This window comes from Canis lupus, chromosome 36, assembly GCF_011100685.1.
Source record: "Canis lupus familiaris isolate Mischka breed German Shepherd chromosome 36, alternate assembly UU_Cfam_GSD_1.0, whole genome shotgun sequence".
Taxonomy (NCBI): domain Eukaryota; kingdom Metazoa; phylum Chordata; class Mammalia; order Carnivora; family Canidae; genus Canis; species Canis lupus.
In genome coordinates, this window is record NC_049257.1 from 6270896 (window position 1) to 6298597 (window position 27702).

The 27702-nt window shown below is 41.6% G+C and overlaps 1 protein-coding gene across 9 annotated transcripts in view; it reads right to left on the reverse strand.

The window, feature by feature from the left end:
* Positions 1–789: 789 nt before the first annotated feature.
* The window catches only part of RBMS1 (RNA binding motif single stranded interacting protein 1), a 213976-nt gene continuing 187063 nt past the window's right edge, over positions 790–27702 (reverse strand). For 6 of the 9 annotated variants that reach the window (XM_038584638.1, XM_038584637.1, XM_038584644.1 and 3 more), the window contains 9 exons: positions 14295–14410; positions 13617–13666; positions 13397–13490; positions 10864–10911; positions 9924–9974; positions 7078–7188; positions 5889–5969; positions 4103–4187; positions 790–3437 (listed from right to left, as the gene is read on the reverse strand). In XM_038584638.1, coding sequence (XP_038440566.1) covers positions 4110–4187; positions 5889–5969; positions 7078–7188; positions 9924–9974; positions 10864–10911; positions 13397–13490; positions 13617–13666; positions 14295–14410 — 629 coding nt within the window. In that variant the 3' untranslated portion in view covers positions 790–3437; positions 4103–4109. The remainder of the gene's footprint in view (positions 3438–4102; positions 4188–5888; positions 5970–7077; positions 7189–9923; positions 9975–10863; positions 10912–13396; positions 13491–13616; positions 13667–14294; positions 14411–27702) is intronic. The other 3 variants (XM_038584640.1, XM_038584642.1, XM_038584643.1) reach the window with 3 other exon arrangements.

Below are 27702 nucleotides of genomic sequence, written 5' to 3' on the forward strand. Positions count from 1 at the left end.
CCTGTGCAGCGGGGCCCGTGCTCGCCAGCCGCCAGGGCGTCGGCCCCCCCACCCCCCCGCGGCCGCGGTCCTCGGCGGCAGGTGCTCTCGGGTGTGACCCGGCACGTGAAGGCCGCGGCTGTCCCCGGCCTCAGCTGCCTGCGGCGAGGAGCGTCTCTAAGCTGCCCGGCGGCCGCCACCCAGCGCCACCCAGCTCCGGTGCGGGCGAGGCCACCCCCTGCCGACACTCTCCTCCCTGGAGGCCGCGTCCTCCGCAGGGGGCCTGGTTCCTTCCCGGCCGCAGCCCCGCCCCGTGTACAGGGTCAGCAGCGCCCCCCCCACCCCTCCGCATCGCGACGGGGCCACCGGGTGGCCGAGGAGCCTCAGGACGCGGGAACCCTCAATCCTGCGGGGCAGGAGGCCACGGCGTCCAGGCCCGGCCGAGGCCCCCCAGTGCTCGAGCCCGCGCTTGCTTGACGCCGCGCGGGTCCTTCCCACAGTCGGAGGAGCCTGGCTCTCTGGCTTTCCAGAACAGACCAGCGGTGGGCTTTGGCCAAGATGAGATGCGGGCAGCTGATGGTCCTTGACGTCCCTGCTGCCTATACATGGCCTTGACCAAAAAAAGGAGGTGGGAAGGTTTTTCCAAATCTTTTCAAGGAAATGTATTTTGAGTACAGGGTGAATCTGAACTGATTTTCAAGTCACTTTCAAACCCGCTGACTGGGCTGAAGAAAGAGATCAGAAATGAAATGCATGAAATTCTGATATACATTTAACCTACTTAAAAAAAAAAAAAGATGACAGGAAAAATAAAATTTCAGATGTTTTTTATTCAAAGGTTTTCAAAAGAAATAAAACAGAAAAAGCTAACAATCTGATCAAATGTACAGTTCAAAAATGTCTTTTGGCGTTTAACAACAAGTCCTAGGAAGGAAACTACAGAGTTTATCTTGAACCGGACAAATAAGTTACCACTGGCAAGTTTGTGGCACTAGTAAAACAAAAATAAAAAATTAACTCTCTTGATCATATAGATATCTCTATGAAAATCTTTTTTTCAATCTGTACAAAAGGTCTTTCTTCATAAATTAATTTTTTTTATAATTTAATGGCTGTCTACTATGTGATGTTTAACTGATTTTTTTTTTTTTTGTATGTACAGAGGTTATGTTTCCCAAATCTTACCCAGACGAGTATGGCACTTAGTTCAGACATATCTAGCAGCAGATTTCCCCTCCCTTCTAACCGAGCTATCAAATTTCTGTCTTAACTAATGCAAAAATATCAAGTAGTGAGAGACCCAGGTTTATAAATGTACTAGGTACAAGGAGGGTGCTGCGTTCAGTCTGGACTTTCACAAAGCAGTTAATATTCCAGGGAGCATAGAACCAATAATACCACAACTTTAAAAAAGGAAACAAAAACAAAAACAAAACACATTTCTCTTATGACTATGTAATTTTTCACTAGAATCTACACTTCTCAGAGCAGCAAGGACTTTTGAAACTATGAAATGTCACTGACATCTATAATCAAATACAAGCATAAAATTTAAGAACTAAAAAATACTCGAAAGAAATAACTGCTTAGCCCTAGCTCCTGAGCTAGGAGGATTTGGTCTGTGGAAACAGGGAGGGCCAGCAACCTGTCCCAGCACAAAAGAAAACAGACTCTGAGGTAGATAACTGATCACACACAGTTGACCAGACAAGTACACAGTTTTGGAAGACAACTTAATTTACCATTGCTTTTCAAACGTATGCAATTGTCTTAATAAAAGAGCTTTAATAACAGTGAATTATCTTATATGTACTAAAGTAGAAATAACTGTGTATTTATGAATCAGGAATTTCATAGTTTCAAAATTGGTTTCTCTTTACACTTAACACTTGTAGTGATGATGTAAAGTGTGGCACTGCTTGGATCCAAATCTTCCTTCATGCTTTTTTGTTTGTTTGTGTGTGTCCATACATCAATTAAAATGATAAAACCTAAATGCAAAGGTACAAAAAAAGGCACATTCTCCTAACCGCAAACTGGTCCGGCAAAAATAAAGAGCACAGAAGATAGGATGCTGAGACAAGGTGGAGCTACTGGTTACTGGCTCTTCGGTCTTTGGTGAAGTTACCTTTAAAAGTGCCAAGGAATTTTTATTTCTCAAATTTATGTAATAGAGAGAGCTAGTAGCCAATCGTTTCGCTTCTATTCATATCTCAGCTTATGTTTGAAGATAAAATCCTTACTTTTAGCTTTTGCCATTTAGTTGCAATAGCAACGTTTTTCCATTTGCCAGATCTCAGGCATAATTCTCATTCTAAAGCACTATCATTAGTATAAAGGAAGGACAAAACATTCGGTGACTCCCCGCCCCCGCCCCCCGCCCCCAGCCCCAACGCTACCTACACTAAATCTAGAACATCGAGTTAGTTTTTTTTTTTCCTGAAAAAAGGCAAAAAAGACTTTACATTGCATCATACAGCAGATATCCTAAATCAGTCAAACTATCAGAGGAAACTGTTGGCGTACAGCCTTACAAACAATTTACCCTATTAAAAGTTCCCCAGTCAGAAAATGTGTTTCACACAAAACATTTTTCCCTTCTTGCATTTCACTACCTTACACATTATGTGAAAAATCATTAAAAACACCTACTACATATTTAAAAAAGCCAAAATTTCAGCAACTTTTATTGACTACCTTTTAAAAGCCCTATGCTGCTGTTTTTACAAGGCATAATAGACCAGCTCATTTGGTCAAAGCGTTCTACATCATTAGTTTGAACTAACTTTTACTGAAACAGCTACAGCATCAAAGGAGTTAAGGCAAATTGGAATTCATAGAAAAGGAGAAGACACTTCACACTACGTTGAAAGAAAAACGGGAGAGCTAAGAAGAGAGACGCGGAGGGCAACACTGAGTACAGCGACACTCACACTGCAAGCACAGAACACCATGGGGGACGTCGGACTACTTAAACGTCAGAGCCCATTTCATACAGCTGAAGAAAACGCAAATTAAACACAAAATGGACAAAACCACAAAAATCCGGTCATGCACTTGGATAAGTCTTCATGGTCTTTGTGCATACCCAGAAAATTGAAGTTTTCTTTTTCTTTTCTTTTTTTCTTACTTTTTTTTTCTTTTTTCCTTTTTTTTTTTTTTTTTTTTGCATCATAATATTTGATAAAAATCTTGTTTTGTTTTTGTTTTTTGTTTTTTTGTTTTTTTTTTTACTAAAATAAACCTGTTCGGGGGGAACAGCTACTAGATGAATTTAAGGGTTTTATGCACCTTATAGAACTTATAGCAAAAATAGTTTTAGTTGATTTCATTATAAATAACGTTTTCAAGAACCTGTGCAAAACTGTCAATAATTTCCTAAAGCACAATTGATCAGAAAAATCCATGATTGTTCAGCCTTCACACCCTTCTTCATGTAAGAACACCCTTCTGTACATCTGGAAGAGAAAAATGAAAGATAAATGCTTTTGTACATTTGGTATAATACAGCACAGAATTTTGTGACCTCTTACTTATTTAAAAGGTAATACATGCTTGAGAAAGGCAAGGTGGTGCTCCTCACTGGTGGTAAACCAATAAATGTTGGAACTGAGGGCAGTTTTTATGCCTTGACTCCACCTTTCGAACTTGGGACCCGCAGCATACTTTTACCTGAGCACCAGAACTCTCCATCTAAGGATACTGACATTAAATTCATAGTCAAGATATTGCTATACTCCTGTAATACTAGATGGAGCAAAATCTTATGCTCTATTTCCTTCAGCTTGTGAGTATTAAAAGCAATATAAATTTGGATACATGTATTGCAGGACAAATTTGATACCTGGTGTCCTGATAATGTTACAGGTTTTTAGGGTGGGAGGGGTAAGGAGGATGAGAAAGCAGACATACACTTGACTTCAATACAATAAGGCACTGTTCGTTTGGGACAATTTGCAAATCCACAAAATCATGGATTTTAACATTTCAGTAATACTGGATTCCTTGGCCATGATTCAGGTGGTGTGACCAAATCTTAGCTATTCTAAGTACCATTATGATAAAAGAATCCTAGACGTTCCTTGACGTGAGCCCTACAGTTACAAAGATGTTTCCCTCATACCTCACAGTTACTTATTAGGTTGAAAGGTATATGGTGAATGGTCATTAGACGTCTCGACAGCCACCTGCTGCTGACCACTTGCTTCCTACAACAAAGCAGAGCAGATGAGACATGAGCAATGAAATCCAAACTCTGCTCCTCCTGTCTGAGTTTCACATCTTAAAAAACAAGCACTCGTTAAAAGTGATTTTCTTAGTATTATGCAGGGTTTTCAAGGTTAATTATTTCCCTAAGGAGTTAAGATGTCTTACAAACCCAAAGAACCTCCTACCCCAACTTTTATGAGTTGTTTTTTCATGTCAAGCTATGATTTATCAAACAAATATCTTATCCCTTGGAGCCAGATGTGACTTGGAATTCACTATTTTTGGTTTTTAGAACTTGAAAAATGGTAGGCATATGCGGTCTACTACAGAACATATCCAGAGCAGCCTAGGGCTAAACCTGATCACCAAACACATGACCAGGTCTACACAGAAAGATAGAAATATGCACAGCAAGTGGGCTAAGATTTTTGTCTTGTATCAGTTCAGATACTACTAAGGCAGTTATAAAGAGAGTTTTTATTTTCAGATTTTATTGTGTGTTCAGAATTGCAAATAAGGGAATATAGGTTCTGGCAACTGTGGCTGTCAATAAATACACAAATTCAATTAGCAGAAAACAAAACACAACAAGAATGCCCCAAATAATCCAACCACAGTCCTAGGGCTATTTCTGCAATTGGAACCTATGGGATCTGCTTAGTGGGTAGGATTGATTGGGATGATAAATTCCTTGGAATTTTAAGGGTACTTTGCAGAAAATGCTATGCTTTCTGTCCAATCCTTTAAAAAATCTTTTTAAAAATTTAAATTCGATTTAGTTGACATATAATGTATTATAAGATATAATGTATTATTATTAACATATAATATATAATTCAAATTAGCTAACATATAATGTTTTAGGGTAGAATTTAGTGATTCATCAGTTGCATATACACCCGGTGCTCATTACATCAAGTGCCCTCCTTAATGCCCATCACCCAGGTACCCTATCCTCCCACCATCTCCCCTCCAGCAACCCTCAGTTTGTTTCCCATAGTTGAGGAGTCTCTCATAATTTGTCTCCCTCTCGGTTTTTACTTTTCCTTCCCTTTCCTTATGTTCGTTTGCTTTTGTTTCTTAAATTCCACATATTAGTGAGATCATATGGTATTTGTCTCTCTCTGCTTTCTGTCCAAATGTAACACAAATAGTAGTCTTCTTCTACTATCATTATTATATTTTTATCTTCCATAACAAGCACTAAAAGTTACTTAGCTATCCTAACAGCCTCTATTAAAAAAGGCGTGGTTTGCTTCTCATCCCTGTTACAATTCTGAAACATTGGTGTTTTTTTTTTTTTTTTCCAACTATCTTCGTGATAACTGATTTCTTCTTGTAGTTATTATTATTAACATAACCTTTGGTACTAGGATTGCAAACTCCGGCTCTATCTTAATTTGCCTGTAAGTATCCCTTTGCAGGAGATAAGACAGATTCTTGAAAGGTTTGAAATGTGCTACAAGCTTGGAAAACAGTTCTGGGAGTTTTGGGGGTTATGGCCTGGATATTGCTACACTAATCTGTATGTGAAGAATTACATTTCATAGTTGAAAATAACCCTAGCTATATATGCCTTCTAAACTCAATTCTTTATGGAAATATTTGACTTCTGATTGATTTTTCTTTGAGTTCTACCTAATTTACCCATTTCTTAAACTACTCATTGCCAGATTGGCCATCAGATGGTCTGTACCAACCTCAACGGGAACTGCCGTTGTCTGTACATGTGTGTACTGCGGCAAATAAGCTCCTTGCATAGCTGATGTCGCAGGCATGTACTGAAAAGAAGAATATGGTCAGGATGGGAAATGATAAGCCACGCAAAATTCTGAGTGCCTGGAGAATTTTGAGATGGGATGTCAAGTATTTGGAAATCTCAAAGAAGAAGTTTAAACAAGCTACCTCAAAGCTTAGTAAGTATGCCATATGGAAAGCAAAGTGAATATCTCCACTTTTCGAAGTTGTCCAAACTAACTCCCAACTTTCTTTGGATTTCCTAACAAATACATTCGTGAAGATCACTAAGGCTTCTCATTCTCAATAACTCAGTATCACTAAAATGTGCTATTTTAGAAGGTCTTCTCTCAAAGGACCTCATTTTTTTCCAGCAGCCCCCTGAATTAGTATCTAGAATTATCTCCATAGGTGGAGACCCAAGGAGTAAATGACTTGCTAGATCTTTACTAGATCACGGCTGAAAAGGAAATGGACCCTTGCTTTCCTGATGCGGATAGTCATACTTTTCCAAAGGCAACCAGGCTTTCTTACTGATCTCACTGGATGTGTGTGGACCTGATTGAGCCTTCACAGGAAGCTGCTGCTGGTTTTGAATGTAAGGGAGGAAAACATACTTCCCTTTGTTCTTTTCAGCCACCATCGATATGGTCTGCAATAAAAGCCTCCGGCCATCTTACCATCTAAATGTTATGTTGATAAATATCAACCCTGGAAGTTCATCCAGTACAGGCTCAACCTCAAAACCCAACCCAAGTCTCCTGGACTTTGGAGAAGTCAGTCAATCCTAAGACTGTGACACAGTGCCCCCAAATTCCATAAAAGAAGTGAGGAAAAAATTCCCTGCCTTTACCACCACATATCACTTTCATCTTTTGCTTCATGACACCAGGTCTGTAGTGTGAATGAATGGCATTAGAGATTAGGGCAAGGTGTGCTCGTATGTGGTTGCCAAATTCTGGTAAAGGAGAGATACCCAAAGGATAGACATTTAGGTCATCAATTAATCATGTGGAAGGCAAAGTAAGGGGTGAGAGGGGCTCGGACATAATCTCTGACATCACAGAGCCTGTAACTGAGAGGGAAGACAAAGGCTGCATTAATTTACCCTCCTCTGTTTGCTGAGACACATGATATTAATTTGCCACCTACTGTTCCGGTGCTGCCTAGTGACAGATGACTCATCTGCTGGGCCAGAGGGCTGATCATAGATGCAGGCTGTAGTGACATGGTGTGCTCCATGGAGGGAGTTAACACGGCCCCCTAGGGAGTTGGGAGACAAGCGCAGAGTAAGATAAACTCAAGAAGGGAGTTAAGATTGTGTCATTCCTTTTGCAAAGGAAATGCCTTAGTTTGTTGAGAAATGTGAAACCAAAATAACCTCCTCTCAAACTTGCTTATGGTATCATAAACAATTTCCTAAAAACCTTCTAGATAATACTTCTTAAAACTTTTAAAAGAACATTCATTTCACCAAAATCACTGCATTAAACATCCTGCCTTTCCTTTCACTCCAGTGTAAAGCAAGCTAGTCCAGCAGGCGGAGCTGTAGTAGGAAACACTATTTCCAGCTAGCTGGAGTTGCAGAAATGCTTTCTTAATTTTCAATTTTTTTAAAAAGATTTTATTTACTTATTTGACAGAGAGAAAGAGAGAGAGAGAGCACAAGCGCAAGCACAAGCAGGGAGAAAGGGAGAAGCAACCTCCATCCCAGGACCCTGGGATCATGACCTGAGCCGAATGCAGACACTCAACCAACTAAGCCACCCAGGCGCCCCAGCTTTCTTAATTTTTAAAAAAATAAATGACAGTTGATATTTCATGCAGCCACAAAACAATAGGCCATACTGAGTATTTATAAATACAATATCTTGTTTAAAAGTGTTCTGTACAAGATAATCATTTGATTCAAGATCAAGCTGTCAGGATCAAGATCACATTCTTCATCCACTGTTTCTCAGAACTTTCAGCTATAATTTTGTGCCAAGAAAGGGAAGGAGATTCAGATATGATTAATAATCCAATTTCAGATTCTTTGATTTCACTGAAAAAAATTCTGGTCATTTAAAACAAAATTAAAATGGGGGGGGGGCAGGGAATGGACCTCCCCCCCAAAAAAAATCACCCACAACCCATCCTCTTCCTAATACGTGGCTGTTAGCACCGTCGGGGTACTACTGCCCAGATTCTAGCCTTGGCATGTTTGCAGAGTTGCAACCAGGGTACATAAACAGTTTCATATTCTGGGTTTTTGCTTTGAACTTAACATTCTACTATAAATATTTACCTAACTTAGTGCATAGCCATCATCATCATCATTTTTAATGACTGCATAATGGTACATTCACTGTCTTAAACTGAAATTTAATCCTATTTCTGAATTTTTGCATTTTCTCTAATTTATCCTATATAATATTCTTATGGATCATATCATTCCTCTCACTTTTGCAATCACCCAATTCCATGAGAGTGCAATTATTCTGACACATCCTACCAATATTAATGTTTTTGGCATGACTGCAGCCGGTATCTCCCTTCAGTCCACTGTTACTGACAACCAGAACACAACTGAGGGCAGAGACTGGTGTGCAGGCACTTGAATTCTGCAGGCAGTCTCAGCTGGGTGGGGAAAAGGATCAAGCCCTCAGATGGGAACCTCTTGCACACACTACCACTGTCTCCTCGAAGATGTTAAGCTGGGACATGTACCGGCTTTGTCTCTAAAAGTTGCCCAAAAAAGACAGATGTGTGTCAGAAACTGTTTGTTGTTAATGCATTTCATAGAAAATTTCTTCTTTTTAAATTTTTAGCGTGCATCATCAAGAAGTGTGTGGTAACATGGACATGATTCAGAAGCCCAGAATATGCTGAAGGAATTTCCTGCTTCTTTTTTCATTCATCTGTAGGAGCTACTGTTCAAGATTATGCGTGTAGAGACAAATGTGTGGCAATGCTTATACAGACAGATAGAGACACACACACACACACGTCATCAGAGAGCTCGTCCCCCGTGTTATCAACTAAGCATGTTTTATCTGCTGTGTCAAATCATCTCAGCAACTTCCTGATTAGAACGTGTCCCTAGAGCACTGTTTCATATATAAAGTCTTCTATTACATGGTGTCCTCTTTAGGAGCTGCCCCAAGAGAAATTCCTGCCTTATCTTAAGGCCAACAATGGTGTGATCTGTTTTTCTCTTATTAAGTACTATGAACTGTTTTGCATATTAGAATTCCCATTTTGCCTTAGTTACTAGAAATTTAGGGTCAAATGTGTGGCTTTCTCATGCTAGTCACGTAGGTTACTGTGTTGGGCACTGTTAGCTTTTTATGTGATTTTGTTCTCCACCTTTATTTTTCAACTTTTAAAAATGTATGCTTTAGCAAACTGGATCTTACGTATCTTCAAAATAAAACATTAAATACACTATTACTGTGAAGTGTAACTCAATTAAAAAATGTAATATGTACATTAAGAATGACAAATGCTCAAGTCACTAAAGAAATCACATTCACCTAAGCAAAACATTACTGCTTTAGTATTTATAATTACTACAGAGAGGTTAAATAACACTGGTAAAAATCTCTAGCTCACTTTTGAACATTTTATATTTGCATTAAATGGAATGAATACATAAAAAATGTGAGCTGTTTTATACCAGCTGCTAAAAATAGACCAATTTAAAACTTGAAATTTTAAAAATTCAATTGTGTGGCATTCTACAGAACTGGTATGGAGAAGAAGATAGTACCCTGCTTCAAATATATTTTAAGTTCTTATATTGCAAACTTGATTTAATGTCAACTATCAATTTGTTTGAAGGCAAGTGTGGGAGGAGGTTTTATAATGAATTTGTACATTCTCACACTCCATGCTTAAAACTTCCCAAATCCCAGACTGTCTTTGACAAAAGGCTTTAACCCAGAGGATGTGGTCTTCTAAATGTATACACAGCTCAGTTGCAAACCATTAAGCCATTAAAATGCTGAAAAACTTACGGGGTGCTGTAGGATATACGGTTGAGGTTGCATCCAAGAAGGACTTTGCACCTGGAAAAAGGAGGATTTTGAAAGAAAAATTGATTTCTATTGGAATGCTACCTATTTCTCTAGAGCTCTTTTAATCATGTTAAAATCTACAGAAGGAAAATAAGGAAGCAATACTATCAATGATTAAAGAGATTAAGGCAGTTAGAGTTCTTGGCAAACTGGTCACTCTGAATAGGATGAAATGATTATTTAAAACCAAGTTCCACTTGCCCATTCAAGAAGTATTTACGGAGTACCAGGCATCAGGGAGAAAAAGGCAAATATGACATGGGCCCCACCCTCAAGAAATTTACTAAGAATGGAGATAAACAAGTAAACACCTCAAATAGTGAAAAGTATGATAGTCAAGGTAGGAACTAGGCACTTCAGGAATACAGATGAATGAGAATTAATTCCAGCACATCTCGTTATTACAAACTAATCCTTAAAGTATGTGCTTACTTAAAAAGAATAACGAAATTCAATCCCTCTTTGATACTCAGGATGTTAGGTTTCAGAAATCTCGTCTGGTGGTCAACAATTTCTAGTTAGTGTGGAAAATAAAAAATCTGAGAATCAGATTTAGAAAATTAAACTTTAGTAACTAGATCGTGACATGTACAGTCAATAGGGCACGTGCACAGAGGACCCTCTGAGGGCTCACACACGAGAGTCAGGTTCCGTGGCAGGAAAGCAAGCCTGTGCAGTCTTGCCGCTCAAGAGAAAAAATATCAGTCCAGTTCTCGATGCCCAGAGCTTTCCTGAGACTATATAATTTTTAAAAAATAAGTTCAGTCTCTAACTCTTTAACAATAAAACCCTCCTGTCTCTTATCCCCCACTGTTAACTTCAGAGGTTCTACAGAAAGGATATGGGGAAAAGTCATGGGGAAGAATGTATTGTGATTTACCTTGATAGCAGAGCCCCGATACTTGTTTTCTCTGGTTTCCTTTGCCACCTAAGGCAGACCAAAGTTAAGTGCTTCTGCCTTGTTAACATTTCAGTTATCTGGACTGCAGCCTTTCCCCATTGGGGTACTGGAGGTTTCTTGCAGATGCCAATTTCTCAAATCCAATTGTATAAGCATATGGTGGTTTAGTGGCGAAGGGCCCACTCCAACATGAGTGCAAGGCCTTCACTGAATAAATCATGGGGAGGAGAGCAGCTCCCTGTGGACCCCAAGTGGGGCCAGATGCTCTCAGTTTTTGTATGCTTTCAAGTGGTCTTAATAATCTAATAGCTTATAGCATTGTGGGGTTAGGGAGCTAGAACATCTAATCCAATTTTCTTTCTTCAGCAACAAATCAGCTGCTGTCAATTTCTATTCCTCAATTTTCCCTAACTATAAAATGGGAATAATAATCTCTGTTCTGTGAATTCTTTACCATTGGTTCTCTACCCTCCTTTGGGTCATGGGTCCCTCTGAAAACCTGATGAAAGAAATAGAGCTTCCCTCCACCCCCCAGCTAATTACATTCACAAAAGCAACATTTTGCAAACAATGGAAGAGAATCCTGAGACCACTGAAAGCTCATCTGCTGACCCTAAGAACCTCAGTCTTACAGGATACAGCACTGAGTGTTGGACAAATGGAATGAAATTCTACATGTATTTTAGGGACACACAGAATGCCAAGAGAAGCAATGAGGCCTTGGGAATGAAATGTTTCTGGTTAGGTTTATCAAATCTACTAATACTAGCCTCCTAATTTTTCTCATGCTATGAAAACAATTCTGTGGCCAAAATGCTCAATGCCTGACAGTAAAGAGGGGCAGAAAGAGGTGGTGGCACTGATAGCTGTAAGAGCGACAGCAGCACACATCCAAATTAATATGCACAATTATCTGCCTGAGGATAAGCTTACTTGTTCCTCTTTTTAGTGATCTACATAAATGGCAGACGTTTCCAAGTTCAAAAAGTTAAAAAAGACTACCATTCATTAGGGAATTGTTAATTAGGGAAGGTGCGCTAGAGAGATCTCACAGTCTCATTCAGTCAGGGAAAATATAGGAATTTTAAGTCCACAATAACGAAAGAGGCATTAAATGAGTGAATATTATGGCCCCCAAAATGAAGTGCCAGCCCAAGTAACATAAAAACCCAGAGAGATAAAAGAAAAAATGAGGGACAACTCAGGGAAAGACAGAGGAAAGACTTAAAACCCAAGGGAGGCCACAAATGCTCCTGCACAACTTTTCATGTGTTTCCCACCATGAAGCTACTTTATTCTTTATCATTCGAAGCTACTTTTAAGTTCTAGGACAGAACCACCTTCATGATACTGCATAAGCTGACCAATTCCTTATTTAAAAGGTATAATGAATATACTCTCATCAGCCTGCTAGTCCTGCATATATATTAATGATGATGATAACGATCACAGCTGACATTTACTGACCGCTAATGATTAAGCAGGGTACTGTGCTGAGCGCTTTACACAGAGTCTCAGTTTGTTTTTATAACAAGCCTATGAGAAAGAAGACTATTATTATCCCCATTTTAAAGATGAGGAAACTGAGGCTTACAGAAGTAAAATAACACCAGTATTAGGTATTGTAGTCCCCTAACCCCAGAAATCAGGGCTACAACATCTAATCCAATTGTTTTAAAAACAAGAATACACAAGAATTTAGTCACACAGGATCTCAACAGTCAACAAAAGAGAACTCTATTCCCACGTGTCTGTGATTGAACTCTGTTATTATGTTTCTGTCTGGGCGAGGCCGTAACCCTGGCAGAGGTACTCTGACACAGGAGGAGAGATGTGTATATGCACACACTGTACACCACTGGGTTCCTGGGGAAGAGGAGCTAACCCTGCAATAAAACCAAATCCAGATTATAACACGGTGCTTAATGAGATCTTGGTTCTAAGTTGGGAATTTATTTTAAGATAAAGCCTCTTCAAAATAACCTGTTTAAACAGGGAGTCACCTCCTTTTTTTTTTTTTTTTTTTTTTTTTGCCTCAAGTCTCACTGGATTGCACATTTAATGTTACCTGATAGAGACACATCTGTATTTATTAGCATGTTTACTTGCTCATTTCTTACTCCTTGCTGATGAAAAAACAAAGGCAAAGGTGCATACCTCTTCTGTTTTTACCTAATGTTACTTCTTTTTTAAGTTTCAACTTCTGGGACACACGGTGTCCAACAGCAGAGCCCGCTGTGGAGGAAGCATTTGGGTTCATCCTAAATTCTAAACTGCTGTGATTTCAAGGACTGACAACTGATAACCATTTTCCCTTGTTTTATATTCTCCTATACATAAAAGCAAATCACTCTGTCAAATAAAAAGTAGCTTCTTCTAAATTGGGTATCCAAGCTGCGTAACATTTGACTTAAATTTCATTATAAATGTTCAAAATTTTAAGACACATAAAAATGGAGCAGCGATTCACGGCCGACAAGTTGTCATACTCTTGAATCCTAAAGGTACAAACCTGGTAGGCAGATACAGGAGATGCAATATAGGGTGTAAGAGAAGTTTGAGTGATCATTCGGTTTGTAGCAATACTGTATGGTGAAGGATAAAATCTAGAACAAACACAAAAGCCTTTATTAAGTCATCCTTTAAAAAGAATAATTCCCGGGACAAATGTCTGATATTTTCCACCTTCACATTTTCCCTCAAGCCATTATGCATTTATCTTAATGACATACCCGTTCTGTATAGCAGCTGTGGTTGGGTCATAAGTAAGTGTCATTCCAGCCTATGGGAAAGCAAAGAAATAGAATCACTTACCCGCAAGGGCATGGTTTAAAAATTCCATTTCTTAGAGTCATGGCAACATAAAATAGAGATAGTTTGGTAGCATTAGATAAAATTGAAAGTTTCCTTTGGAACAAACATAAAGTCAATATTGAGAATTGAGCTCTACGTTTGCTCTGTCCCGTTTGGTAGTCATTAGCTGTGGGCAGCTCTTTAAAATTAAAGGCAACATGGAGTCCCTCCAGCACATTGGCTTTATCTCAAGTGCTCAAATAACCACATGTGACTCGTGGTTATCACTGGACAGTGCAGACTCTAGAACATTTCCACTGGATGGCACTTTACCCTCGACATTCTTGAATCAGGATGTTACTTACGCCCTTTTACGTTATATGCAGTTAGCTGGTGATCACAGCTCTCTACCCACCATCTATCTGTCCATCTGGGAGGGCGTCACTCTCTTAGCACCACATCCATTGGGAAGAGCTTTAAAGTGACCTTATCTGGATTTTAAAGTCTGAATCTGGCACCTATTTCAGAAGTGTGGCAGCCAGGATGCCACAGGGGTACCGAGTCACACACGCTCTCGCGACCATACACCCACGCTGAAGTCTCAAGAAGGGACTTACAAGTCTCACCTCTCCTTCTCTATGCCATGGTCTTCCATTGGGGATGTATTTGTTTGGGTTTTGTCTCTTCTTCTGTCCTCCATCCGCAAACTTACACAATAAAGGTTCTGTAGGAGCTGAGTCAATGGGGACAAATGATATAAAATCAGAATTACATGTGTATGGATGACAAAGTGTAACTGAATCTCTTTGTCAACAGCTGCTGTCCAGGGCTGTCAGGAAAGAGACACTTCAAAGCAAACGTCTTCTCAGACCCTTATAAGATTATCTACTGGTGAAGACTGTACAGAAAATATATTAGTTATTATTTTCAAACAAGAGTTTAATGAACACATTTAAAGAGCTATTCTGAGGAACCAAAGGAATCTTCTGATTCACTTTTGTGCTTCTTTATGTGTGGATATTTATTTATTTATTTATTTAATTTAATTAATTTATAGATTTTATTTATTCATGAGCGACACAGAGAGAGAGAGGCAGAGACACAGGCAGAGGGAGAAGCAGGCTCCCTGTAGGGAGCCCGATGTGGGACTCGATCCCAGGACTCTGGGGTCACATCCTGAGCTGAAGGCAGACACTTAACTGCTGAGCCACCCAGGTGTCCTGGACACATTTGTTTTAAATTCTGCTGATAAATCCCCAAATGTAAATAAGATTGTGTCACCCTTCCCTCCCCCACCTTAAAAATGCTCCTTTAGCTTCCCGGCATAATTCTTCCAAGAGGCCTTTACTTCCCCCAGGAGAACACAAATTCTCATTTATACTGCTCACACTATATTTAAAATTTTTTTTTTTTAATTTTTATTTGTATTTTGTTCACAGCAGTGAGAACAACTTGGAGGTGCAGTGATTTGTTTGGTGCGTTTCCCCTCTGGCGTGTAAGCTCCACGGGGGCAGTGACGCTTGCTTCTTTCATCCCTGCATCCCCAAGGCCAAAGCGTCTGGCATGTTGTAGGTGCTCACTGCATTTCGGTCGAATCAATGAATGAATACACATAGGTTTCATCTGTTTATCTGTGGAGCACAGCCTTGAAGATAGCTGTACATTGTAAGAAAGGCAAAACACCCACCCACACTGTTTAAAGTTTTTTCTGTGCCTTTAATCATCCCTCCTGGGGTTGCCTAACTATATATATCCACATCATAAAATGATCCGAAGAACTCAAAAAACTAACAGAAAAGCAAAAGATGCAGAAACTCTCATACAATACATACTCATTAGTTAAGAAAAGAGGGGAGGATGGGGAGGGGGAGGAGGTGGCATGGTAGTCCACCCATGACTTTTCATTTTCTTTGCTTTCCATAATGGAAATAGCAGTATATTCCTGAAGGTTGTGCAAATTTCTGTACGTTTCCAGTTAACGTAATAAAGGCAATCACACCTTCCTGTCTGGTTCTCACATTCTGTCCTTTGTCTACTGTACAACTGTGATTACTACTTTCAAGTTCTGTTTCGAAGTTAAATAACCAGGAAGAGAAAAATATTACTTGTGGAAAATTTACTCCTTTCTCCTTTGCCTCTTATTATCCTAATTCATCTCTTATTTTATATCACTATTACCCACCCACTAATGACAGGGTGGAAGCAATAGTGCCTCTCAACACTTCTCTGCCAAAAAACAAAACACAACAAAAAACCCAACTGTAATTCCTTCTCGGCGAGCTGTCTAGGCTGTTGTTTGGCATGCCTTCCTCCTCTCCCTGGTGTGAAGCAGTCCAGAGGGACAGGCTGGAATGTGAGCTCACTTCTGGAAGCCAGCTACTACGGGAACCAGAAGGTGAGAGCAAAAATGTCAGGAGTCTGGTGAGAATACCAGTGAACCTTGGCCAGGCCTGTTTACCTTCTGACTCCAATACCTCCCCCACTCCCCCCCCCTCCGGCCCCCAGCCCTTCAGGCCTTTCTGAACAGGAAACTTTTGGTTAAGGCAAATGGGTGGGAAGGAAGATAGACTAGGGCCAAATCCTGGACTGAAGATGAATTACCCTGTTTGTCTTTTCAAAAAAAGACTTTTGGAAATTCCTGCAGCCACCAACAATCTCCAAAGGTAAAGTAAATGGATGCAATGAAGCAAGAGGGCTTTCTAATCAGTGATGATGCTTTTAAATCTACAACTGGGCTGTCTGGAACAGGTGGAAATGAGGGCCAGGAGAACACAGCTTTGTAGAAGGGACAGATAAAGGGCAAACCTGCCTGAGTTAGGAGTGTCCTTCTGCCAGGCCTGAAGATATCTCACCTTGATAGCTTTTTAAAAAAATTTATAATTTATTCATGAGAGACACACAAAGAGAGGCAGAGACACAGGCAGAGGGAGAAGCAGGCTCTCCCCGGGGAGCCTGATGCGGGACTGGATCCCAGGACCCTGGGATCAAGACTTGAGCCAAAGGCAGATGCTCAACTGCTGAGCCCCCCAGGCGTCCCCATCACCTTGATATCTAAGGTCAAAGAGAGAACTCAGAGAGAAGCCAGATCTCCCTATTCGCGAATCTAAAGGTCCTTATGGTTATCGCACAGTTTCTCCAATGACCTGTTTATACTCCCCATAATCTCACAGGGCAAAGGAATATAGTAAATTCTGTGCTGCTCCCACCGTGGGGGACTTCACTTTGAGGACACAGTTCTACCTAGAGGCACTATAAAGAACGGCTTGCAGACTGAAATTTAACATTTCTCAAAAAAGAGTTGACTTGGCACGATGAGTAATGCAAATGGGCCATTTTCCTCCATTAGCATCACTGCTTCCAGAGAAAGAAGGCAACCAGGTTGGACACTCTCCGTAAGTTCACTACAGGCTGCCGCGCCGGGGAGCTGTGAACAAAAGCATTTAGGCAGCAATCCCTGGGAGCATAAAGCTCCACATATGCTCAAAGGCCACATGCCCTGTCTGTGGTAAGGTGCTGGCAATACATTATCATTTTTCTAGACTATGTGCTGTCAAAAAAAAAAAAAAAAAAAAAGCCATTTCGTGTAACAATAAAGCCTGCTAAAAACATAGAATGATGCAGTAAATATCAAGTGAGCAATGACATGTTTGCAAATAGATTATTCAAAATGAAACAAATGGAAAAGGATGTAGCTGAATCTTTCAAGAACTACATTTACTCCATGCTGTCATTAAGATATTTTTCTCCCCCTGAAAGCAAAAAGGTAAGTACTTAAAACAGTTTGATATTGGCAGGTATCCATATCTTAGGAAAACAAATTTCTTTTTTTAAAAATAATTATCACCAGGGGTGCCTGGGTGGTGCAAGGAGGTTAGGCGTCCAACTTATGGTTTCAGCTCAGGTTGTAATCTCTCAGGGTAGTGGGATCAAGCACCACGTCAGGCTCTGTGCTAAGTGCAGAGCCTGCTTGAGATTTTCTCTCCTTCTTCCTCTGCCCCTCCCACTGATGCTCGGTCTCTCAGATAAAGAAATAAATCTTAAAAAAATGTAAAAAGAATTACAACCATTAGAAATGAAGAGATTTTTTTTTACATAGTCATTGGCTCCTTGTTTTAGGGAAATGGGAGTGCCCCCAGTACTCCACGTGAGGCAAAATAAAATTTTAAAAGCTTCTTTCCTCTGTTAAAATTCTCTCTGGTCTATTTAGCAGTTTCAACTCAACAGTTTATTGAGTGCCTACTGTGTGCAAGGTATAGTGTTAAGAACTAGGGATATGGTCATGGATAAAATAGGGTCTTATTTCATTTTGCAAACTAATGGGAGGGAGAGTGTACAAAATCTTATGAAAGCCCATTTAGCTATTTATGAGACAGAGCACTGTTTTGAGAGATGCCTGTTGTTAATAAAAATGCCACCCAGAAGTGAAATACTTCTGATATTGAAAGGGCTGCATTTCTTTTACAGGGTACCTGGTATTTCATGTACCTGGATGACATTATGTGACGTTCATCACTGTAAGTTCTTGATATCTGATTTAGTACACGAGGTGTATCATGTGCTCCAGGAAACAGCTATGTGAAGACTTCTTTAAGATTATCTATGTTACCATCAAGCTGAGCAAGGGTTAGAGGATTTCAGATTTCTGAATTGAAAACAAACAAATACACCCAGATCTGTGTCATGGCTCACTTATTTTTAAGTATGTGGGAGATTGCTTATTTGATTAGCATATCCTGTGGCTTATTTCAAACCAGACCAAAAGTCTCTAGGAGTTTGTGTTTTGAAGCCTAACACACAGGGTCCAGGTCGAAGGCTGGGAGATGCATGGGATGCCAGCTTGTTCTACACATCAGATCCTTCAGCTGGCCGCCTTGGCTGTTCTTTTTAGAAGGGAGATGATGATGAAGAAGGCTGACACGCAGAAAAAGAAGTGCCATAAATACTAGTAGATAGGACTCTGATCAAGTAAATTTGGGTGTATTAACTTCAAAAAACCAACATGTAACAGTCAACCCTTATCTCCTATATGGTCAATTTTCTATACCAGCAATTCTTTTTTAAATTTTTTTTTCAAGATTCCATTTATTTATTCATGAGAGACACAGAGAGAGAGGCAGAGACAAAGGCAGAGGGAGAAGCAGGCTCCATGCAGAGCGCTCGACGTGGGACTCGATCCCGGGACTCCAGGTTCACGCCCTGGGCCAAAGGCAGGCACCAAACTGCTGAGCCACCCAGGGATCCCCTACACAATTCATTACCTTGTTGTGCAAAACTAGTAATTGCTGAGTCCCAACAAATGACTTGTGACTCAAGATATATTCTACTTAGGTGATATAAAAATTCTAATTACCCACAATCAATTGATTTTGCCATCTATCCAGAGCATTCTCAGTTGAATCTCCCCTTAATTAATCACCACCTTTTGGGGTTCTAAACGGTGTGCCTCAAATGTCTTGTGAGATCTCTCAGGTTATTTTCTCTTCCTTATTCCTCAAGACAGAAAAGTTACTTTCTTGTTCATCAGATCCAACAGGAACATGTAATTCCAAAAGCTTAACTACTGTAGTGTAATCTTCAGCAGACAATGCCACAAATGCAAACGTTGATCTGATATATATATTTTTTTAATTTTTATTTATTCATGATAGGCACACAGTGAGAGAGAGAGAGGCAGAGACACAGGCAGAGGGAGAAGCAGGCTCCACGCACCGGGAGCCTGACGTGGGATTCGATCCCGGATCTCCAGGATCGCGCCCTGGGCCAAAGGCAGGCGCCAAACCGCTGCGCCACCCAGGGATCCCTGATCTGATATATTTTGGCACCTCTTGAGAGCCATCTGAAGTAATTGCACTGTCGGGAATCCACTGAACGTGCCCTCAACAGAGCTTTGTGAGTGGGATGATCTTTCGCAATGCCTGATTTTGTGGCACTAACAATCCCTTGTTAGGGACTATAAGCTTATATGGGTGATGCCTGTGCTGATTCACTTCACATCTCGACCAAACAGCTTGCTGACCTATCTTCTAAAGCTCAAAATCTGTCATTATTTAGGCTCGAATGTCTTCCCTTGCTATCCACACTCAGAATCACTTCTAGAATGCCTGCTCCAAACACTGTAGCTCATAATTTGACCTCCTGGAAGTCTTCCTTGCCATCTAATCAAATGGCTCTGAGGACTAGAGTTCTCTGTAGTTTGTGAGAGTGGTGGACCTTTTCCTGTGTTCTAACAGCTGGAGAAACTGCTACTTCCAAACTCCCATTTTTCTAGTTAAGCAGTATTTATCCTAATCAACATTCTGTAAAACGTGAACTGCCCTCGATAGAAGCTTTTCCATCAGTTGTGGAAAACCAGCCCACTCAGCAACTGTAATTAGCTTTCTTTCTGATAATGTTGCCTACTTTCAAAATTCCTCAACTAGCAACATGCATGGAACTATCTGGGGCTCTTCCTTTAAGAATTTCGTTGTAGGGATCCAATACATTTCATCCATTTTGTGTGTGCACGACACCACTTCCTTTTAGCATCCTCTTTGTTTCTAATCCTGCTGCCCTGTCCAACCACCACATAGAGCTACAGCTTTTCTTCACAGGCGTATGTCCTCTCCAACTTTCCTGATCCTTATACAGTGGCTCCACCTCCTACTCAGCTTTACCTACCAGTATAAAAATGATTTAACATTAAAATCAAGTTAAATAAGAAAACAAAAATATCCTTCCTCAACACTCCAACTTAGATGTTTTAATGTTCTATATTTACTGCTTTTCTCAGTCTACGTTTTTCATATCTGCAATGATAGGTCTTCCTCCCCCCCCCCCCCCCCCCCCCACTGTTTACATTGTGGACTTTCCCTATTTTGGTACAGAATCATTTTTTTAAAAGTGGTTACATAAGGTTCTTCTTCTTCTTTTTTTTTTTTTTTAAGATTTTATTTGAGAGACCAAGAGAACATGAGCAGGGGGAGGGGCAGAGGGAGTGAGAAGCAGCCTCGCCACTGAGCAGGGAGCACGAGGTGGGGCTCGATCCCAGAATCCCGATCCAGGGTCTGGAATCATGACCTGAGCCGAAGGCAGACACTCAATTCACTGAGCCATTCAGGCGCCCCAGTTACATAAGGTTCTATTTGAAATGGGATTATGTATAGTTTCTTTGTTATTATAACTAACACTGTATGAACATCTGTGTGTATATCTTATTTATCTTTTTAATCCCAGTGCCAACTGCTAAATTGGTGGTCAGATTGTATGGTAATTAGAACACTGGCTCTAGACTAGTCTCCCTGGTTTGAAATTTGGCTTTGCCATTTATTACTTTGTGACTCCAGGCAAGTTATTCAATGTCTGGGGTTTCATAATCTGTGGAATGGGGATAGTAGTTGTAGTTAATGCAGAGGGCTGTTGCAATTAACATATATAAAGTGTTCAGAACAGCTCAATGCACATTAGCTATTGTTATACTATGATAACAGGAGGAACTCAAATTTTTGAATTATGGTTCTTCCTCTTGCCTTTGAATTATTAAGATAAATTCTCAGGAGAGGAACTTCTGGTTTATAAAAGTTATAAACAGTTTTAGAGACTGGCCTGTTTTTCATGGAATTTGATTTTGTGAGATTTTAACAAGCTGGCTAGGGTTGCCGCCTTGGCTTCACATACAGTGAAGAAATGTGCAAGTTGTAGTTAAGGGTGAAGTTACTGGCAACCGCCTTTCAGAAAACAGTTTCATGGTACACTTACATCTCCCACCCAAGGTCCTTATGCTTTAATAAAATTTTACTCTGCTATTTATTGTTCCTTCCCGGCAGAACCTGATAGTGAAAAGGTGTAAAACCGATTCGAGGAAACTGCTGTAGGCTGGGTGTGAGCGACGGTGATAACACCTGCCCAAAGGCAGCCCCAGCATAAGGTGGGCAAGGCGCTCCAAGCATCTCAGGCTAAAACGTGGCATATTTCTAGTTGTGATCCCTCGTTACTTTTTAAATAGTAGACTTACCCTCCTTGGTAGAGAATGAGTTTGAGTTTTAGATCTGTAAGACAGCCCTTTCCCCACTGGCCACCCAAGAATGTTTGAGCACTTTTGCTCTCATGGCTGCTTTCAGTGCAGCCCTTGGAGCATCCATCTCAACAGGACTCCCATTTAGACTCTGCTCTATGTACATACTGGGCAAGGGAGACAGGAACACATCACAATTCAAAGGTGTGATCACATCATCCTAAAGGTACCAGGAGCACCACACATGTCTTCAAGCATTTCTTTTATCATAGAGCTGCCAAATATTTTTTATAGAGTAACAGTGCTGAAGACAAACACTCAGGGAACAAGAGAGACAATAAACACCCTTGCAAGATTCCCAGCCTTTTTGCTAGAGTCAGTTTTTCCTCTAAATGTTACCGTTTCTGCCTCCTGGCATAGGACAATGCCCTAATATCACCACCTATAGACAGAGTTATAAAATGTGTGTAAGAGCAGTTTTCAAGCCCTGCTGGGCATACACCCAGTCTGAAAAGTCAGAGTAACACAGAAAACAGATGTAAAACAAGCTAAGGTCTTTGGACAGAGTTGGCTAGCAGTCATGCACTTCACTGGAGCTCCTCCGTGACAGACGAAGCTTTGGGCTGGGGTGGAATGATACTAGCACAATACCAAGAATCTAATGGCTCACAGATCCAATGATTAGATACATTTTCTTTTTAAAAACTCTGCTTTTAGCACATAGGAACTTATTCAGTCCATTAATGTCACGGAGAGGTCCAGAAACAAAGATGGATAATCACACTGCCTCGTGTAATACTGAACACACATGTGAACTTTGTCCACAATCTGTGTGTGCGTGTGTGTGCACATGAGTGTGCACATAGGTGCCTGCCTCCGACATAGGCAAAGAGAGCAAGCAGCTCTAGGATAGTTCCAGCTAACATGCCAATGTGCATTAATTAGTCTTTTTAAGAGATTGTACTCTTTCAGCAGGTATAGGAAAAGCATTTTTTAGAAAAAACCCTGAATCATAACCATGAGTGACTGTTTTTTTTTTTGTTTGTTTTTTGTTTTTTTTGCCTTGGGCATGTCTCATATTTTGGACATCTGTTCTATATAAAACTTCCCATCCCTTGTTTCAAACATTCACTGTGTGGGAAATCACCACCCTATTTCTCCATGATAGAATTTTTATCAAGCAAATACTATTATTTTAAACCTCTATGGAATTCACCTAGATTGTTTTACAAAGTAGTCATTGGTTCTTTTATCCTGATTGGGGACCTTCCAAGCAAATCTGATTTACTGCAAACCAGCTAGCACTCAAAAGCAAGATAAAAACCAAGATAAATCCAAATAAAGGATAATGCTTCAACATTTTCAGGGGAAAATGAGACTGGATGGGAAAGGACAGAAGGAATGGCCTCATGAGTAATTTTTTTTCCAACACAAACCATTACGTGTATTTAAGGAAGATTCTGTCAGAAGATAAAGCCTCTCTGAAAATATGGTAACATCAGACATAAAAGCACAAGATTTTAAAAAAGCAATTTCAGAAAACAGATTGCATTAAAAACTGTGATGTGGATTTTCAGAGAGCTATAAACATGTATGACATTACGTACCATGCCCCAGGTCAGGGTGGAGTATGCTGGCATGGGGGAACCCAGACATATTATTCTGGTATGAAAAGAGCATGTTGGCAGGAGGGTGGGTGGCACTTGAGAAGTAACAACTCATGTGCAGACCTGACCTCCTGCTCAGCCATTTAGAGACTTTCCTAAGACTGTTAGAGTTAAGTTCACTGTTCAGTTTAACTTTCATAAAGTATCTTTTGGGGAGCCTATCTAATGTGGGTTTCTCTTCTGTACTTGGCTCCAATGTCACAGGCAAATTGCCAGTCGTGCAAGAATCGGAATACTCTGACAGAAACCATCCTGGATAATTCTGCTTATGCCAGCTAAACAACTTGCATCATTGACAAAACCATCCTCTGACTCTATTTATGAAATGTTATGTCTGCTTAGCAATGAACCTACATTATTTAAAGTAGAGGCTCATTCAATTTACCCCTGCCTGACAATATTTTTGTTTTGCATCTGGTTCTACTGAAAGGAATATATACATTCCATGAAGAAACCTATGGTATGGCGTAGCCAGTTAGGGAATTTGAGAGAACAGCATTTAATAAACAGACTGGTATTTAAAGAATATTCTCATATTATGTGTACAAAAAAGGAGGAAAATCCAGAGAAGTTGAACTGTTTCAAATTCTACTGCAGTGCCCAAATCCACTTGGGACTTATTTTGGGGAAAAGTTGAGTTCCCTAGAACAGTGTGCTTCCAGGGCCCGCGCTACACATTTCAAACCCCTGCTGAAAGGCGGTTCAGACTTGCTTATATGCAAAGAAGTATCCAGATAAACCCTCAAAATAGCCACGATTTTTGTGATGAGCCCTACATGAAAAATGCTCTTAGAAACCACTTGGTAACCTCTGTTGTTCTAGGGCGACACAGGCTTTCTGTGCCTAGCACAAAATTAAAAATAAACCACAGCTTCTACTGCCAAAGAAACTGCAGTGTAGCTGGGAACACTAAAACATAGACAAAATCATGAAACATTAGAAAATGGTATAAAATTAAGCTCTGCTTCAGAACAAAGAGAACGGCTTGACAGCAACCCCCACCCCTGCCCCAAGCAGCGATCCTCTTGAGGCAGAAGGAATCTGTTTCTCACACGCCAGCTGACACTTGGCACGACTTGGAAGAAACTATTCTCTACTAGTTGCAAAGGTACAGAGAATCCTACAATCATTTCCATGTGGTTTGGAAATCAAGGTCTCTTTTTCCTTGAATGGGAATGACCAATAGTCTTTAAACCCACTTCAAAGAAAACAATTAAATGATACAACCATGAAATCCTTTGGAGGAAAAAGGAGACTGTCCAACCTCGATCTGTGACACCCCGAGATCGACCTCATTCAGGAAACTGCTAGATGTTAGCTCATCTCAGGCCGATGATGGAACATCACAACGATTACGTGCAGGAATGTTGTTCCTTCTCGAACTCTCTTTGCCGTACATATAAATGAGCTAATAATTACAGCGGTCACTGGTGGGTGCCCGAGCCGCCCTCCCAAGGGTCTGGTACGGTGGGGTCCTGACACAGATAAACGGGCAAGTACGGAGAGCACACCAGCACTCAGCTGCGTGCAGGTGTTAACCTCTGGAGGCCCCGCAGGGCAGCTTCTATCGAAAGCTCCCATGTGTTAAATTTCTCTCTTGCCTTTACTTGGTTGGAGGATAAGAACATCGTCTTTTATTTTCTTTCAACTCAAGGGCTGTTGATAGGAGAAACAAAAATAACTTAAAAAAACAAAAAGGGAGCTCTTGCACAAAAGTTGGTTCCTCGGGACAGCGTACTTCCAGGCCTTTTATTTGATGACCCAAACCTGTGCCTGCCGGCAGCTCAAGCTCATGCGCAGGCCTGCAAACCCTGCGCTGTCAGGTTTCCGGGTTTGGACACGGAGCGCGGTCTGAGCTATGACGCACGCTGATGGACAGAGGCTCTTCTAGGAAATGAGACTCAACGGATGCAGAGAACCGAAGTAAGTCCCCCATCGTAACCATCAGCCCTGCAGTTAGGGACGCAACTCTGGAATTGCAGCGGGATAACGGCACGAGTTGCACGCGGGCAGCCCCGCCACGGGGTCCGCCGCCAGCGTGCCTGGTGGGAACTCGGGGTCCAGTGTGTTCCGGGTGCGTGTGCAGGGAAACTCAGACAAGAGTGACAGGCGTCCAGTGTCTAGGGCTGCCGTGCTCTGCTGGGGTGGAGAGAGAAAGGGGGCGAAGTTCCTGCCTTCGAGGAGCTCCCGGCCTAGTGAACGCACGAGAACCCTGGGTGCTGGGGTACAGCCGGGGTCCTCGGGGTGCCTCGTGCGCGCACAGGGACCTTGCCGCGGCCCCGGGGGGTGAGGGCTGCGGGGCCGGTGCGGGCGGCACCCGAGGGCAGGCGAGGCCCTGTCACCGCTGGCCTCCCCGTCGTTCCCGGGGCCTGGGGTTTTCCTCTGCAGGAGGAGGGGGCCTTTCAGCAGGAAGGGGACACAGAGGTCTGCCGCTTGGGGACTGGCCGCCGCAGGGAGGCAGCTGGGAGGAGGCTAGCCGGCCTCAGGCCTTGGCGGGCGAGCAGCGCGCGGGGAGGGAGGCGGGGGGGGGGGGGGGCTCCCCGAGGTTACCTGGGTGGGGGAGCCCAGGGCTCGGGCCTGAGTTTCCGGCAGTCGGGGCCGCGGGGTGACGGGAGGGACGGAGGGGAGGCCAGGCTGCGACGCTGGCGGCCCCTCGGCCCCTCAGCCGTGGGCCAGACGGGGAACTCAGGGGGACGGCGACAGACAAACAAGGAGAGGACGCAAGAGCCAAGTCCACGAACGAGGAGGAATTAATGCAGGACACGAAGAAAATAGAGACGCCAAACAGAAGTCAGGGGAGGATGCGGTGCAAGGACGGGAAGGGACCGGCGGCTCCGCACAGCAGACACGCAGCATCGAGACAGGAGCCTCCACGCTGCATAACCAGCAAGTAAGAAGGGTGAATCGGGTCCCCCCCAACCCCACCCCAGGCCAAACACCTAGAGTCCTAACCTCAGTGACTCATGAGGGCACAATAGGACCTTATTTACAAACAGGGTCTTTAAAGTTAAAAAGAGGTCATTAGGGTGGTCTCTGATGGAATGACTAGCGTCCTGGTTAAAAAAAGAAAGGGGGGGATGTGGACATGGGAGACATGCATGCATGGAGGAAGATGGATGTCTTCCCCCTGTTTTTTTTTTTTTTTTTTTTGACTTATAAACAACAACACTTTATTCCTTGCAGTTCTAGAGGCTGAAAATCAGAGATCAGGGTAACGCACAGTAGGGGTCCAGTGAAGGCCCTCTTCCGGGTTACAGACTGCCAACTTCTGGTTAGATACTTATATGATGAAAAGAGAAATAAAGAGCTCTCTGGGGGTATGGGTCCTACTCCTGAGTGCTCCACTCTCATGACCTAATTGCCTCCCAAAGGCCCCATCTCCCAATACCATCACATTGAGGATTTCAACATATGAATGACGGGGTTGGAAAATACAAACATTCAGTCCATTGCAATGGTCTACAGGGGATTTGTTACAATGTTAAAAATGACTATAACTAATATATGTGAAATATTATTGGAACCCAATATTAACTAATTTATTCATTCTACTACATTTTATTTAATGATGGTTAGGTCTCCTGAGCACTATCAACAATATTGCCATGATATAATAAAACAAACACTTGAAAGTGAAAAAAAAAAAAAAAAGTGAGGGAGTGAGGGAACACAAGGAGAGGGTGCCCACTGACAAGCCAAAGATGGAGGAGCCTGGAACAGATTTTCCCTCCATCCCTGCTGACACCATCGTCTTGGAACTTGAGCATCCAGGACCGAGGCACCACATTTCTCTTGTCCAAGCCACCCAGTTCGTGGTACTTTGTCATGACAGCCCAGGAGACTAATACAGTTTACCATGTGAGACACAAGGAGAAGTCAGGCTGGGGAGGGCTGAGGAGTCAACGGAAGGCAGAAAGGGGGACTACGCTTTTCATTTAAAAAGTTTACGTGAGAAGGGGCTAGAGAGGAACACAGTGCTTTGTTTTAGTTTCAAGATCACAGAGACATGAGTGATCTCAAATGCAAATGTGTAGATTTTTCTAGGAAATTATTTGAAATTGAAAATGTATTGGCATAAATTAGTTCACAGTTTGGTTCACCGTATTCTGTGATTTTAAAAACGTCTATTGTAGTTACAGTCACAATTTTTGTTCCTAGAATTGTTTGTGTGTTTTCTTGCATTTCTCCACCAATGAGTCATGCCAGAGATCTGTTATTAATTGAAAATAAAGGTTATGGTTTTATTGGGGGAAAAAAAAGAATGAACAGCAATAGAAATATGAAATTATAAGGGAGGGAGGGGATAACTGGCAGAGAAAGGTCCTGATGGGATGCAATCAAAACAACAGCTTGGAACCCCTTGTCCTT